The sequence below is a fragment of the Pipistrellus hanaki genome (assembly GCF_964339955.1).
Source record: "Pipistrellus hanaki genome assembly, chromosome: 15".
NCBI lineage: Eukaryota > Metazoa > Chordata > Mammalia > Chiroptera > Vespertilionidae > Pipistrellus > Pipistrellus hanaki.
Genome location: NC_140517.1, coordinates 42639391 through 42653697, shown reverse-complemented (window position 1 = coordinate 42653697; position 14307 = coordinate 42639391). Strand labels below are relative to the sequence as shown.

Here is a 14307-nt window from a genome sequence, read left to right as displayed (position 1 = left end):
TCGTCCGGGTCTCCCCGAGCCACCCCTCCTCCCCCAGCCGAGGAGCGATGCCATCCCCAGAGGAGGCAGTTCATCTCGGATTCCATCCAGCCGGCAGCTCAGAGAGGCTCTCCTCTCCCAGCTTCAATTCCCTCGAGGGCGCTGGCAGGAGAGCCTGGGAACTTTACTTACGGGGCCAGCGCCCCACCCGCCGAGCAGGCCCTGGTCCTCAGGGGCCACGCTCAGCGCCCTCTAGACCCCCGGCTGAGTCACCCTGCGCTCGCGCTCTCTCTCTCTCTCTCTCTCTCTCTCTCTCTCTCTCACACACACACACACACACACACACACACACACACTCACACACGTCTTTCTCCATGACGTCAGACCGCTCCCAGATCTGGCCAGGGGGCACGCACACACACACACACACACACACACACACACACGCACACATGTCTTTCTCCATGACGTCAGACCGCTCCCAGATCTGGCCAGGGGGCGGAGGAGCAGCGGGGAGGGCAGCGTCACCTGGCCCCTTCCCCTCGCCTCCCCCAGAGCAGGCTCCGGCCGCCGCACGGTGTCCAAGTGACAGACAGCGTTTATTCCAGACTCCAGTGTCCTCGAGGAGGGCGGCGCGGGGGTGGGATCCAGTGTCAGACTATGTATGCAGCAGGGTCAGGTGGGGGGCCAGCCATGGAGGCAAGAGGTAAAAATAGCCTCGGCCGGCGGACCCTCGGAGCCTGGTCCCAGGCCGGGCCCCAGGCGCGGGGCCAGAGCTATTCTGGGGCCTGGGAGAGTCATGCTCCCCGGAGGAAGGTCCCGCCCACCCACGGGCGAGTGAGCGAGGGAGCGCACCCCCTCCCTTCCTCCCGGCTGTGTGTGCCGTCCCTGCCCAGCGGCAGAGGAAGGAAGGGAGGGCCGGAGAGGGAAGAGGGCAGGCCGGGAAGGCGGGGGAGGGCAGGGCGTGAGCAGGGCTGCTTCTCCGGTGCCTGCAACTCCAGGTTGTGTCCGAAGGCTGCCTCCGGGAGGCCCTCAGGCTTAGCACTGGGGAGAAAGTGGGAAGGTCAGCCTGTGCCCCAGGGGGCTGTGTGTCCCCACCCCCACCCCCCACCCCCCACAGCCGGTCCCTTCTCACCAGGGTGCCCAGGCCCGCACCCACCTCGTCTCCGAAGCCCCCGCTGCCACGCCGGGCTCCTCCGGAGGCGCCTCCCATGAGAAGGCCTGTCTGCTCGGGCCGCTGGGACCCTGCGTGGCTCAGGTCTGGCTCCCCGGGCCTGGGGAGCAGAGGCGCCATGTTGGAGGGAGTCCTGCTGGGGAAGGCGCTGGGGATGGGCTGTATCGGATGGAGGAGACAGACTCGGAGGGCAGGGGGTGGGAATGGGTTGGGGATGGGGAGGGTAATGCATCGGGGTTAGGGATGAGTTGGAGCGAGGGTCCAAGATGCTGCTGGAGTTGGAGATGGTGTTGAGTTGGGGTCAGCCCTGGGGCAGGTTTGGGGGGGAGGGGCTATGGATGGGAGCTGAGGGTGGCCATGTGATGGGGTGGGAGATGAGGTGCAATAGGGGTGGGTTTGGTGTTAGGAACGGGAGTGAGGTGGGCTGGAGGGGCCAGGGGTGGGGATTGGTTGAAGCTGGGTTTGGTGCCGGTTATGGTTGGAGCTGGGATGTGGTTGAAGCTCAGGGTTGAAGGAGTGGGGGGTGTGGTTGGGACGGAGGCTGGAGATGGGGTGGTTATGGGGGGTTGAAGATGGGGATAGAGTCAGGGTTGGAGAGGTTAGATGGAATGGGTTTGGGGATGAGGGAGGACTGGGCCTGGAGGTGGGGCTGGATGTGGGAGGAGGATGAGATCAGGGTCGGAGAGGAGACGGGTTCAATGGGGTTGTGTTTGGTGACGGTGATATTAGGGTTGGAGTTGGAGGTGGGGACAGATTGGGGTTGGAGAGGCCAGGGAGGGTGCTAACTGGGCTTACGGGTGGGTGTGAGGATGACAGAGCCGGAGGAGGCTGTTGGAGCTGGGGATGAAGCTGGGGGAGGGGATGGCCATGGACTAGGTTTGAGGTGAGAGACGGGATTGCATTGCATTTGGGTTTGGCATTGAGGACCGGCTGCTATCTACTGAGGTTGGTCACGGGGAGGGCTTGGGGCTGAGGTCAGGGAGACCTAGGGGCGGGGCTGGGTTACAGAGGTCACTCACGGAGCCCCCTTCTCCCCCTTCCGGCAGCAGCCGGGGCGCCCCTTGCGTCTCATGCAGTAGAAGGCGGCGACGACGAGGAGCAGCAGGCCCACGCTGACGGCCACGGCCATGACGGCGACGCCGGCCTGGGAGGTCTGGGGGGCCACTGCGGGGACAGACGGGGCGGGAGCTCGCCAGCAGCTCCCCACGGCCCGCGGCCCCGGCCCCGGCCCCCGCGGTCACTCCCCCGCCCCCGCGGCGGTCACTCGCGGCCCCGCCCCCGCGGCGGTCACTCACGGGGGCCGAAGTGGAAGACGTGCCGGGCGCTCCCGTGGGGGTTGGAGGCCTCGCAGGAGACGCCGCGCTGGCTCATGGTGCTGGTCAGCTTCAGGGTCAGGGAGCTGCTCACCCAGCCCTGCCCCCCGGGCAACGGCTCTGTGGACTGCGGGGCTCGGGTCAGGCCTGGGCCCATGGGATCGAGGGCTGGGGTGAGGGCGGGAGGGGGCGTCCAGCCCCTCAGGAAGTAGGAGAGGGGACACAGCGTCTGCGTCCGTGCCCCGTGGGAGCTTGGGGAGGGTGCCTGTGGCCCGGAGGGCAGAGGGGAGGGCAGAGGGGAGGGTGCCTGTGGCCCGGAGGGCAGAGGGGAGGGCAGAGGGGAGGGGGCCTGTGGCCCGCAGGGCGGAGGGGAGGGTGCCTAGGGCCCTCAGGGTGGAGGGGAGGGTGCCTGTGGCCCCCAGGGCGGAGGGGAGGAGGGAGGGAAGGGGGCCTGTGGCCAGGAGGGCAGAGGGGAGGGCGGAGGGGAGGTGCCTGTGGCCCGCAGGGTGGAGGGGAGGGCGGAGGGGAGGGGGCCTGTGGCCGGGAGGGCAGAGGGGAGGGGGCCTGTGGCCCGCAGGGTGGAGGGGAGGGCGGAGGGGAGGGGGCCTGTGGCCCGCAGGGTGGAGGGGAGGGCAGAGGGGAGGGGGCCTGTGGCCTGCAGGGCAGAGGGGAGGGGGCCTGTGGCCCGCAGGGTGGAGGGGAGGGTCCCTTACACTCTCGCCCTTTTCGCTCCAGATGAACTTGGGCTCTGGGTAGCCCTGGGCAGAGCAGACCAGCCTCACTTCTTCTCCTTCTTGCCAGCTGTCCCCGGACTGGGGCTGGATTTTCTCCGGCTTTAAGTCGGGGACCCCTGTGGGTGTGGGGCAGACGGGCGTGAGCAGGAGGCCCCGTGGAGGGGGAAAGAGGAGAGTGAGGAAGAGAAGGAGGGAGGGGAGAGGAAGAGAGGGGAGACAGAGGACCAGCCGTCGTGGTCCCTCCCCATTGGTCCTGTCAGCCGCCACCCACCCCCATTGTCCCCATCCCAGCTGCCCCTACCCCCAAACCTTCAACCAGCAGCTGGAGGGCCCGGGTGCGGCTGAGGAGGGGGACCGTGGGCGTGTAGGCCTCGCACTCGTAGGTGCCGGCGGAACTGAAGGTGACGGAGCTGAGCGAGAGCGTGGGGCCGTCCGCCAGGGGGGCGGCATCCTGGAGGGGGGGGAGAAGGGGCCAGGTGGGCCACGGGAGAAGGGGGGCGGTGTGGGGGGTCCCCCGTGGGGGTCTCCCTCCCCTCTCACCTTGGTCCAGCGCAGAGCCGGGGCGGGCCGGCCTTGCACGGAGCAGGTCACGGTCACGCTGCTGCCCAGGGGTAAGGCCAGCTCCTCCTCGCTGCTGAGCTCGATGGGGTCCAGGTCTGGGGGGGGGGACACAGAAGGTCACCGTCCGGGACCCTCCTCACATTGGTGAGGGGTGCCCGAGGGCTTTTGCGGGTACGATGTGAATGCACCATAGCCAAGAGCTCCTCACTGCTCTCCCCGACTCCGTGACCTTCTGCTCTGCCGTCGGGCCAAACCTCGAGCCCGAATCGAGGGGTCTGACCCAGACCGCTTTCCCCAGAGCCCGAATCGAGGGGTCTGACCCGGACCGCTTTCCCCAGAGCCGATGTGGGGCCCCAGGGCAACGGACAACCTCGGAGGTGGGAGGTGTTTCTTCCCTAACTTTCCGCTCACACCCCTGCCTTCTCCTCCCCACGGCCAGGTCTTCCTCTGCTCTGCCCCCAAACCGATCTTTCTGCTTCTGTCCATTTCTGGACTCCAAGTCCAGCTGCCTGGACCACTGCAGCCGCCTCCTCCCTGGCCTCCCTGCGGGGCTGGTCTCTGGTCCTTGGAGCAGCTAGATGGATCTTTCCAAAATACACTGGTCAGGCCCTGACCGGTGTGGCTCAGTGGATAGAGCGTCAGCCTAAGGACTGAAGGGTCCCAGGTTCGATTCTGGTCAAGGCACGCACCTTGGTTGCGGGCACATCCCCGGTAGGGGGTGTACAAGTGGCAGCTGATCTATGTTTCTAACTATCCCTCTCCCTTCCTCTCTGTAAAAAAAAAAAAATCAATAAAATATACTTTAGCCGAAACCGGTTTGGCTCAATGGATAGAGCGTTGGCTTGGGGACTGAAGGGTCCCGGGTTCGATTCCGGTCAAGGGCATGTACCTTGGTTGCAGGCATATCCCCAGTGGGGGATGTGCAAGAGGCAGCTGATCGATGACTCTCTCTCATCGATGTTTCTAACTCTCTATCTCTCTCACTTCCTCTCTGTACAAAATCAATAAAATATATTAAAATATATATATATATATATATATACTTAAAAAAAAAACCACACGGTTAACCCTTCCCTCTGCTTACAATCCCATGGTGGTTCCCCTCGGGGTTTCCCTCCTTAGTTCCCCCTGGGCCCTCCAGCTGCTGGCTGAGGGTTTGGGGGTAGGGGCAGGCCGGGATGGGGACAACGGGGGTGGGTGGCTGCCAGGACCAATGGGGAGGGACCACCCTAGGCCTAGAGGCCAAGTTCCTTGACGAAGCCAGCAGGTCCTCCTGGGGTGTGACCCCTGCCCTCGTCTTTGACCTCCTGTCCCACCCTCCCTTCTCCCCCCTGAGCTCCAGCTACCCTGCCCGCGTCCTGTCTGTCTCCAGCACGCCCAGCTGGGTCCTGCCTCAGGACCTTTGCATCGGCTGTTCCCTCTCCCTGGAGTGCCCTTCCTCTGCCTCGTTGCATGTCTGATCCCAGTCTACGGTTTGTTGCTCACATGGCCCTCCTCAGAGAGGCCGCTCTAACCCCCTGGCGTGGCCACTCGGCTCTCTCCTTCAGCTGTTGAGAGGGCCATCAGCTGCCAGCCCTCAGCTGTCAGCCCTTTCCCGGAACTGTGTCAGCTGCACGGAGCCCCTGCTCAAGGTCACGCCCCTTCCCCAGGCAGCCGGTGGCCCAGGACGAGCCGGTGTGGGGGTACACAAGCCAGGCCCCCTCGCCCCCCCCTTCCAAGCACCTCATACCCCCAAGGCTGTCCATGAACCTGGGGCCCCACGTCCCCGTGTGCCCAACCGAGGCCTTCTGAGACGCGGCCCAACTTCTCCCTCTGCCCGATCCTGCTTCCTTCCCCTCCCCGCCCCAGCAGAGGTGGATGCCAAGGCCCTCCACATAAACTTCCTGCCCTCAGATTTATCTCCACGGCAGAGTCTGCTTCCTGGGGATGCAGCCTGCCAACACCCCCAAACTGCTCCTGGCTCTGCCCGGCCAGTTCCTTGTCCCTTCACTCCGCACGGGGCCCTCCGACGCGGGATTGCTACCCCTGAGCATCCTGTTTCCCGTTTGCCCTCCGTCTCCCCTATCGGGCCCGGGGGCTCCGTGAAGGTGGGAGCTGGGCGGACTGTTCACGGGGGTGTCACCGCCATCAGGCCCAGGGTCTGACTCTGGAAAAGGAGACAGAAGAGCCGGGCTGGGGGCCGGGGGGCCTGAGGAGGCTCCTTCGAAGACGGACCCAAGAGACGGGTCAGAAATGGATGGAGAATAAGGCGGTGACCAGACGTTCAGCTTTTGGCGGGACAGTCCGATTTTTAACTATTTGTCCCGCGTTGCCGAAACCGGTTTGGCTCAGTGGATAGAGCGCCGGCCTGCGGACTGAAGGGTCCCCGGGTTCGGTTCCGGTCAGGGGCATGTCCCTTGGTGGCGGGCACATCCCCGGTGCGGGGTGTGCAGGAGGCAGCTGGTCGATGTTTCTCTCTCATCGACGTTTCTAGCTCTCGATCCCTCTCCCTTCCTCTCTGTGTAAAAAATCAATAAACTATATTTTAAAACAAAACAAAAACAATTTGTCCCGCGTCCCGCGGCGTTTTAAAAAAGTCCCGATTAGGACTTTTTTAAAACACCGCGGGACGCGGGACAAATTGTTAGAAATCGGGGCTGTCCCGCCAAAAGCGGGACGTCCGATCCCGGAGCTGAGAGGAGCGTGGGTGGGATGAGGAAAACGCCTCGGTGGGGAGCAGGGTCAGCCACAGGCGAAACCAAGCAGGGGGGCCTGGACCACGTGGCGAGGCCCCTGGGCTTTCCCAGAGGGCACTGGGGAGCCATGGCAGGTTCCGGAGGGGGGGCGGGGCGGAGAGGAGGTCAGGCTTGCACTTCGTAAGGGCTCTCTGGCTGCCTGGTGTGGGAGTGTAGAGGGGCCTGGGGCAGGGTGCCTGGGAGGAGGGAGGCATGTGCGATCCAAACAGGGACTGCACATTGGGAGGCAGACCCTGGAGAGGCCGCAGGGCCCGGGCCCCCTCCCGGTGGGCTCCCCAGGCTCTCACAGGCCACGCGCAGCCCCAGCGTCTGGGAGAGCTCCGCCTCCTCGGCGGCGTCGTAGTCCAAGGCCCGGCAGCCGTAGGTGCCGCTCTGGTTCCGCTGCACGGCCTCCAGCGTGAAGTTCCCGTGCAGGTTGGTGCTCAGGGTTTTCTCCTCCTGGCCCTGCGTGAGGGGGGACGGGGACCGGCTCAGAGGCCTCCTGGTAGGTAGCAGGGTCCAGGGGCCCCCCGACGGGCGGGGTCCCCCTCCAGGTGAGGGTCACGTGAGGTCAGAGCCCGCCGGTCAGGGGGCAGTGGGCGGGTTAGCCGGGGCCACGGGGTGAAAGGGGGGGAATCGAGGTCAGGGTCCCCAGGGAGCAGCGGGCCGGTCACCTGGAGGCGGTAAAACGTGAACTCGGGCGTGGGGTTGCCGTCCCCGCGGCAGACGAGCTGGACGGAGTCGCCCTCGCGCACCCAGCCCTCCGTGGTGGACGCGCTGTCCACCCAGAACTGCACGTGCTCCGTGGGATCTGCGGGGGCAGCGGGGGGCGGGTCAGTGTGGGATCCGGGGGCCCAGCTCGGTGCAGGAGGCTGCCGGACGGCGTGTGGCCGTTAAACTCCCAGAGTGCTCTGGGGGGGAGGGAGGTCAGAAGTCAGGTGGCGCCGAAACCGGTTTGGCTCAGTGGATAGAGCGTCGGTCTGCGGACTGAAAGTTCCCTGGTTCGATTCCGGTCAAGGGAGGCAGGGGTGTACAGGAGGCAGGGGTGTGCAGGAGGCAGCTGGTCGATGTTTCTCTCTCGTCGATGTTTCTAGCTCTCTATCCCTCTCCCTTCCTCTCTGTAAAAAAGTCAATAAAATATTTTTTTTGGTTTAAACAAACAAACAAACAAAAAAACACCAAAAAAAACCTCAATTGTCTAATACTTCCTTTAAAAAAGAAGAAGAAGAAGAAGAAGAAGAAGAAGCAGCCGAAACCGGTTTGGCTCAGTGGACAGAGCATCTGCCTGCAGACTGAAAGGTCCCAGGTTCGATTCCGGTCAAGGGCATGTACATTGGTTGCGAGCACGTCCCCAGTAGGGAGCGTGCAGGAGGCAGCTGGCCGATGTTTCTCTCTCATCGATGTTTCTAGTTCTCTATGCCTCTCCCTTCCTCTCTGTAAAAAAATCAATAAAATATATTAAAAAAAAAAAAAAAAAAGAAAGTCAGGTGGCGCTCATGGGACTCCTCGAGGTCACAGTTCAGCCTAAGGCAGGGGATGGGGGCCGGCGTGTGGGCCGAGGCTGGCTGGCCGCAGGAGGGTCAGGCTTCCGGGGGTGTGAAGCCCAAGGTCAAGGTCGGGGCGGGCGGGGACGCACAGTGCAGGGTGAGGCCGAAGGCCTGGCTGTCCAGGTGGCCGTGCTGGCCGCGGGGCAGCTTGTAGTGCGCGGAGCAGTGGAAGCGGGCGTCCCGGTCCTCCTTGTGCACCCGCAGGTAGAGGGTGCTGGTGAGAGACTGCAGGCCCGAGGCCTCCCGCACGGTGCGGCTGGTCATGTAGCTGTCTGCGAGGGAGGGAGGGAGAGAAGGAGGGAGGGAGAGAGGGAAGGCCGTCAGCCAGCTCCGCCCCCACCCCGCACCCCTCCGCCAGCCCAGCCGGGCTCCTGCCCCCGCTCACTTGAGTTCACCTCCATGGGCACCTGCAGGGGCTGCCCGTTCCGGTACCACTTGATCTGGGGGGCGGGGTTCCCGTTGAGGCTGTGGCAGGTGGCGATCTGGGGGGGCGGACACAGGCACGGCCCGAGGCTCTGAGCCAGTCCTCGGAGCGCTGAGGGTACCCCGTCCCCGGAGGAGTTCTCCCCCTCGGATCCAGGGCCCCGGGCCCCCCTCCCTCTGCCCCGCCCCGGGGAGCGGGAGTCAGGCACGCCTGCCCCTCCCACCTCAGGACCCCAGGACCCAGGATTCTAGGCCCCCAGCCTGCCTTCCCCTGGGCCCCTGGAAGCAGAGCCGGGCCGCGGTACCTCCTGGGCAGACTCATCCATCACAGACAGCGTGCCCAGGTTGGGGGAGACGTCGGTGGTCTCTGGCTTTGCTGTGGGGGGGATGGCAGGGTCAGGAACCCCTTCCCGGGCTCCCCGGCCCCGCCCCCTGCCCCGCCCCGGCGCCCCCGGCCCCGCCCCGGCGCCCCCTGCCCCGCCCCGGCCCCGCCCCGGCGCCCACGGACACTCACCGAACACCTGCAGCTTGGCGGTGGCCTCGGCGGTGCCGGCCGCCCCCGCGGTCACCACGCACACGTAGTCCCGCTCGTCCTTCACCTGGGCCTCCACCAGCACCAGGTGGCCCTGGCCCTGCAGCTGGTACGGGGGACTGCGGCCCCGGGAGGCGTGCACCCGGGCCTGCACCTCGGAGCCCTGCACCTGGGCCTCGGCCAGGAGGTGGCGGGTCCCGGAGCGGTCGGCCTGCGGGTGGGCGGGGAGGGCCTGGGCTCAGGGCCGCCCGGAGGCCCGCCACCGTGTCCACGTCCCTTCCCTTCTGCTGCTCTGGGGCCCCCTTCCCGTGGTTCCCTCTGCCCTCTCTCGGCCTCCCCCTTTCTCTATCTCACTCTGGTTCCGCTTATCTCCCTCTACCACCCTCCCTCTGCGCTTTCTCTCCTCTCTCCCTCTCTCAGTCCCACCCCCAGTCCTGCGTCCTGGGTGTCAGTCTCCAGATGTTCTCTCTCTCTCTCTCTCCAGAGCCAGCCGAAACTAAAGCATGCCTTTCCCTGCTGGCCTCAGTTTCCCCGGCTGCAGAATGGGAAGGCAGCGAGGTGGCGTACTCAGGGCCCTTCCACTTCCGATGGAGGAAGGAACGGTTGCAGCCCCCCCGGGCTCTGGCTTTCAGATCCCCCTCCGCCCCCGGCCCCCAGCCCCCAGCACTCACCAGGAACCACTTCAGCTGGTACTGGCCATAGTCCCCCAAAGGGGTGCAGTCCAGGGTCACCGTCTCCCCCCGCATCACCTCCACCAGCGGCGCCACGGACACCTGCATGGCCGCCTGGACACCTGCAGGACCGCCACAGGCTCTGGCCACGGCCACCGTGGGAGAGAGCCCTGCGGACAGAGCCCTCTTCCCGGGACAAAGGAGTCCAGAACCCGCCCCCCCCCCCCATCAGCGCTCCCGCCCCCTCCATCTCTCATCTGTGTGTCTCTGGACTCAGATCCCACCAGTGTTTCTCTCCAGCTCCCCCTCCACGTGCAGAGCTGAGGGCTCCTCCCACTGGGCCACACAGGCAGCCACCTGGGGCGGCACTGCTCTCGCCAGGAAAAGCATCACCTGTCCCTGCTTTTACCACCAAACCGAACGCCCGCCAAGGGCAGGGCCGGGCCGGGCCGGGCCGGGGCTGGCTCATCCCGTTGCCTCCGCTGCCCTGCGCAGGGCCTGGCACGCAGTGGCATGAGCTAAGCGTCTCCGTCTCTGCCCGCATCCCTCCTCCTGGGGCTCCATCTCTTAGCTCCGCGCCGCCTCTGCCTCCGTCTCTCTCAGCCTCTCAGCCTCGGGGGCTGAGGTGGGGTGTGGGCTGCGGCTGGGCCTGGAGCTGAGGCGGATGGGTGTGTGGGGTGGTGAGGGGGGAACAGGGCTGGGCAGGTTTCAGGAATGTGGGAGGGACAGGCTGGCTCAGACATGCCCGACCTGGCGCCAGAGCCCCCTACTCGCCCCGTGGCCCCCCTGCCTCTTTGATAGGGTGGGGAAGGGGTGAGGTGGGGAAGGGGTGAGGTGGGGAAGGGGTGAGGTGCATCATCTCACAACGGGATTGAGGCCCTACATCTAGGTCCTGAGGGAGGAGGGCTGGGTACCTGGACTCCTGGGTCTGAGGGAGGAGGGGCTGGGGGCCTGGACTCCTGGGTCTGAGGGAGGAGGGCTGGGGGCCTGGACTCCTGGGTCTGAGGGAGGAGGGCTGGGGGCCTGGACTCCTGGGTCTGAGGGAGGAGGGGCTGGGGGCCTGGACTCCTGGGTCTGAGGGAGGAGGGCTGGGGGCCTGGACTCCTGGGTCTGAGGGAGGAGGGGCTGGGGGCCTGGACTCCTGGGTCTGAGGGAGGAGGGCTGGGGGCCTGGACTCCTGGGTCTGAGGGAGGAGGCGGGGCTGGGGGCCTGGGTCTGAGGGAGCAGGGTCTGGGGCCTGGACTTGTGGGTCTGAGGGAGATGGATTGGGGGCCTGGACCCCTGGGTCTGAGGGAGGAGGAGGGGTTGGGGGCCCGGACTCCTGGGTCTGAGGGAGGAGGCGGGGCTGGGGGCCTGGACTCCTGGGTCTGAGGGAGGAGGGGCTGGGGGCCTGGACTCCTGGGTCTGAGGGAGGAGGCGGGGCTGGGGGCCTGGACTCCTGGGTCCTAGGGGACTAGGTGGCTGGGTCTGGACTCTTGTCCTAATATCCTGGCAGAGGCAGCTGCTCTCAGCAGGAAACCACGCTCTCTCACCCTCTGGGCTGGCATCCTGGCATCAGTGCTCATTTCTTAGAACCTCCTCCCCCCCCCCCCCCAGCCCGGCCCATCCCTGCCCCTGGAGACCACTATTGGCTATGCTCCTGCCAGGGGCCTGGATTCCCAGGCGCCCACCTCTGGCCCAGGCCTGTCCCCGGGGAGGGGGCACGGGGCCAGGCTGCCGCTGGGCTGGGGCTGAGCAGCTGCGGGCGGGCGAGGCGCGGGAAGAGGGAAGGATCGCCCTCCTCCCCAGCCCCTCACTCCGGCCGCCCGCCGCGGGGCGGCTCCCTCCCGCCAGCACACAGGTGCGGGCTAATCTGGGGCCCCGGAAGGGGCACTGCCACTAGGAAACACTTTGTTCACTGTCAGTGCCGCGGCTGGCGCTCCAGCCTTCCCGAGGGAGGCGGGCCCTTCGGAGTCTGGGCTCTGAACCCCTCAGATGCCCTGCTCCCGGGTTCTGGCTGTAGGATTCTCTCCAAACTTGAGACTCTCTCAGGAGGGGCGTGCTGGTGTCCTGGGCCCCCTGGGAGGAAGCCACCGGAGCCTGGACCTCTCCCTGGGTCTGGGGGTGCAGGGGACCTGGGACCCCGATCCAGGGGCAGCGGAGAGAGGGGCTGGGGGTCCCAGCTCCTGTTGGAGTGGGAGGGGCTCTGACCTCTCGGGGGGTCTCTGCCCACTGCCCTGGTGTCCCCGGCTCCTCTGCCTGGCTGTCCCCCCAGATCTCTCCTGGGGACGGGCGCCCCGCATGCCCCCAGACCCCTCCTTCCCGGGGTCCCCCAGGTTTGGCTCCCTGGGGTGGCTCCAAGGCCCTTTCCCCTTCCGTCCCCGGGGCACCCCCCCTCGCACCCTGCACCCAGCATACCTGGGTGCGCGCCCAGCAGGAGCGCCAGCAGCAGCAGCAGCCGCGGGGCCCGGGCGCCCGGGGGCTCCATGTCCTCCCGCAGCGGCGGCGGCGAAGGCACTGAGCCCCAGCGCCCGGCTGGGAGGAGGCGGCGGCCCCGCCCCGCCCCGCGCCCCGCCCTCCGGCCCCCGGGCCCCCCCAGGCCGGGCGCCGGGCCAGGACCTCCCAGCGCCGCCCCGAGCCGCTCCTCCGTCTCTCGCCCCGGGCGGCCGCTCACGCGGACCAGCGGCGGGCCGGGCGGGTGGCCGGCCAGACCAGTCCGGCCGGTGCAGGGGCCTCGGCGCTCAGCCGGGACCCTCTCCCCCTCCGACCGGCCCGTGTGCATGTGACCCGGCTGCACCGGCTGCACCAGCACGGCCAGCGGCCCGCACCGGCCTCTCCGCGCAGCCAGCGGCCCAGTGGCCAGAACAGCGGCGCCCAGTCTGCCCCGGGAGGCCCCCCTGGGGCCTGCACTCCGGGCTGCTTTCCTGCCTGCCCGCTGGCCTGGAACCTTTCCGTTTAATCTCCTCCGAATGGCCTCCGAGCTCCGGCCCTGCCCGGGCTGTGTGTGTGAGGTGCTCTCCCTTTGGCTCAGGGCTGACTCTCTCCCCCACATCCAGGGAATCCCAGGAATGCCACCCCCCTTCCTCCCCGCTGCTTCCCTTCCCGCCCCACCTAGGGGGAGGGGAGGAGAGCAGGCTGGCAGCAGCAGGTGAGTGGGAGAGGGGCGGGGGCAGGGCACCTGAGGGGCGGGGGAGGAGCTTGCCCATGCGTCCAGGGAAGGGTCACAGGTCACAGATCAGAGGGCCCCGGCTCCTCACGAGCTGCAGGTCAGACTGCTGGCGGAGGGGTCAGGGGTCAGGGGAGGTCACTGGTTACCAGGGAGAAATGGCCGGAATGGGGGGTCACCAGGAAGCCTGGGCTTTGCCCATCTGGCACAGAGGGAAGGCTCGGGTTACAGGTCCACCTGGGTGCGCGGCTGGGCAGAGCTCCTCCGTCCGTCCCCGATACAGGGGAGCGATTGTTGCACCAGGAGAGGTGACCTTTCCTACCGGCCGCCCCATGCCCTCCTCCAGGAAGGAGCCCTTCCCGGTGTCCTGCCCGCAGCACCCCGCTGGGTCCGGTGCCCCCTCTGGGCTCCCTCACCCCCACCCCCAGGCCTCCCCGACTGCAGTCCTGCACTCCGGGTCGTCCCCGCCGGGGGCCAGGCCTGTCTCCCCGCTGGACTGGGAGTCCATGCGAGGAAGGCCGGAGCTGTCCCGGGCACGTCTGTGTCCCCAGCACCAGGCCCGACGCACCGCAGACACGCCGGTGAGGCTCACAGGCTTACCCTCAGGAGCGCCCTGCTCCTGTGCAGACGGCCCAGCCAGATGGACAACACAGACCCCTCGTGGACAGAGGCGGGCGCACCCCCAGACAAGCTGGCCCCGTGTGACCCCGGACGCCCCCTCCCCGGCTCCCCCGCCCTGGCTGGGCCCCGGGAGGCACCTCTCACCAGCCGCCCCCTTCCACTTTCCTCAGGAGCCCGGCCAGCGAAGTTCCTAGGGGAGGAAGGACTAGCATGGATGGTGTTTGAAGGAGCCAGTTTACTTAGGATTCCAGCCGCAGACGTGCAGAAACGAGCCCTCTCACATCAGCTGTCCTTGTCCCCTATAATCTATCCCCACAAAACAGCCATTCGGACGTGCGTTAACGGCATAAGCCGAGCTCAGAGGCCTCCCCCGGCTCCTTTCACTGAGGAAAGGCAGAATTGGACTCCTGGCTGCCGAAACCGGGTTGGCTCAGTGGTAGAGCATCGGTCTTCGGACTGAAAGGTCCCAGGTTTGATTCCGATCGAGGGCATGGACCTTGGTTGTGGGCACATCTCCAGTAGGGGGTGTGCAGGAGGCAGCTGGTCGATGTTTCTCTCTCATCGATGTTTCTAGTTTTCTATCCCTCTCCCTTCCTCTCTGTAAAAAGTCAATAAAATATATTAAAAAAAATAATAATAATAGCCGAAACCGGTTTGGCTCAGTGGTAGAGCGTCTGTCTGCGGACTGAAAGGTCCCAGGTTCAATTCCGGTCGAGGGCATGTACATTGGTTGCGGGCACATCCCCAGTAGGGGGTGTGCAAGAGGCAGCTGGTGATGTTTCTCTCTCATCGACGTTTCTAGCTCTCTATCTCTCTCCCTTCCTCTCTGTAAAAAAAATCAATAAAAAAATAATATTAATAATAATAATTGGACGCCTGGGCTCACAGGTCCT

At 66.2% G+C, this 14307-nt stretch overlaps 1 protein-coding gene across 1 annotated transcript; it reads right to left on the bottom strand.

The window, feature by feature from the left end:
- Positions 1-559: 559 nt before the first annotated feature.
- BCAM (basal cell adhesion molecule (Lutheran blood group)) lies at positions 560-12719 on the bottom strand. The gene is made up of 15 exons (XM_084860719.1): positions 12046-12719; positions 9649-9770; positions 8960-9188; positions 8751-8821; positions 8408-8504; positions 8112-8294; positions 7150-7286; positions 6784-6940; positions 3741-3856; positions 3510-3651; positions 3180-3316; positions 2449-2593; positions 2173-2317; positions 1139-1253; positions 560-1023 (listed from the first exon to the last, which is right to left on the bottom strand). The coding sequence occupies exons 1-15, from the start codon at positions 12677-12679 to the stop codon at positions 1018-1020; spliced, it is 2436 nt and encodes an 811-aa protein (XP_084716845.1). The 5' UTR covers positions 12680-12719; the 3' UTR covers positions 560-1017.
- Between the last annotated feature and the right edge of the window lie 1588 nt (positions 12720-14307).

Excerpts from the sequence above, each read along its gene's own strand:
- BCAM (XM_084860719.1), bottom strand. The coding sequence starts at position 12,679 with ATGTGGGGGAGAGAGTCAGCCCTGAGCCAAAGGGAGAGCACCTCACAC. Across the intron at positions 8,505-8,750 it reads TGGATGAGTCTGCCCAGGAG|ATCGCCACCTGCCACAGCCT; the intron begins GTACCGCGGCCC and ends CCGCCCCCCCAG. Across the intron at positions 7,287-8,111 it reads CTTCGGCCTCACCCTGCACT|ATCCCACGGAGCACGTGCAG; the intron begins GTGCGTCCCCGC and ends CTGCCCCCGCAG.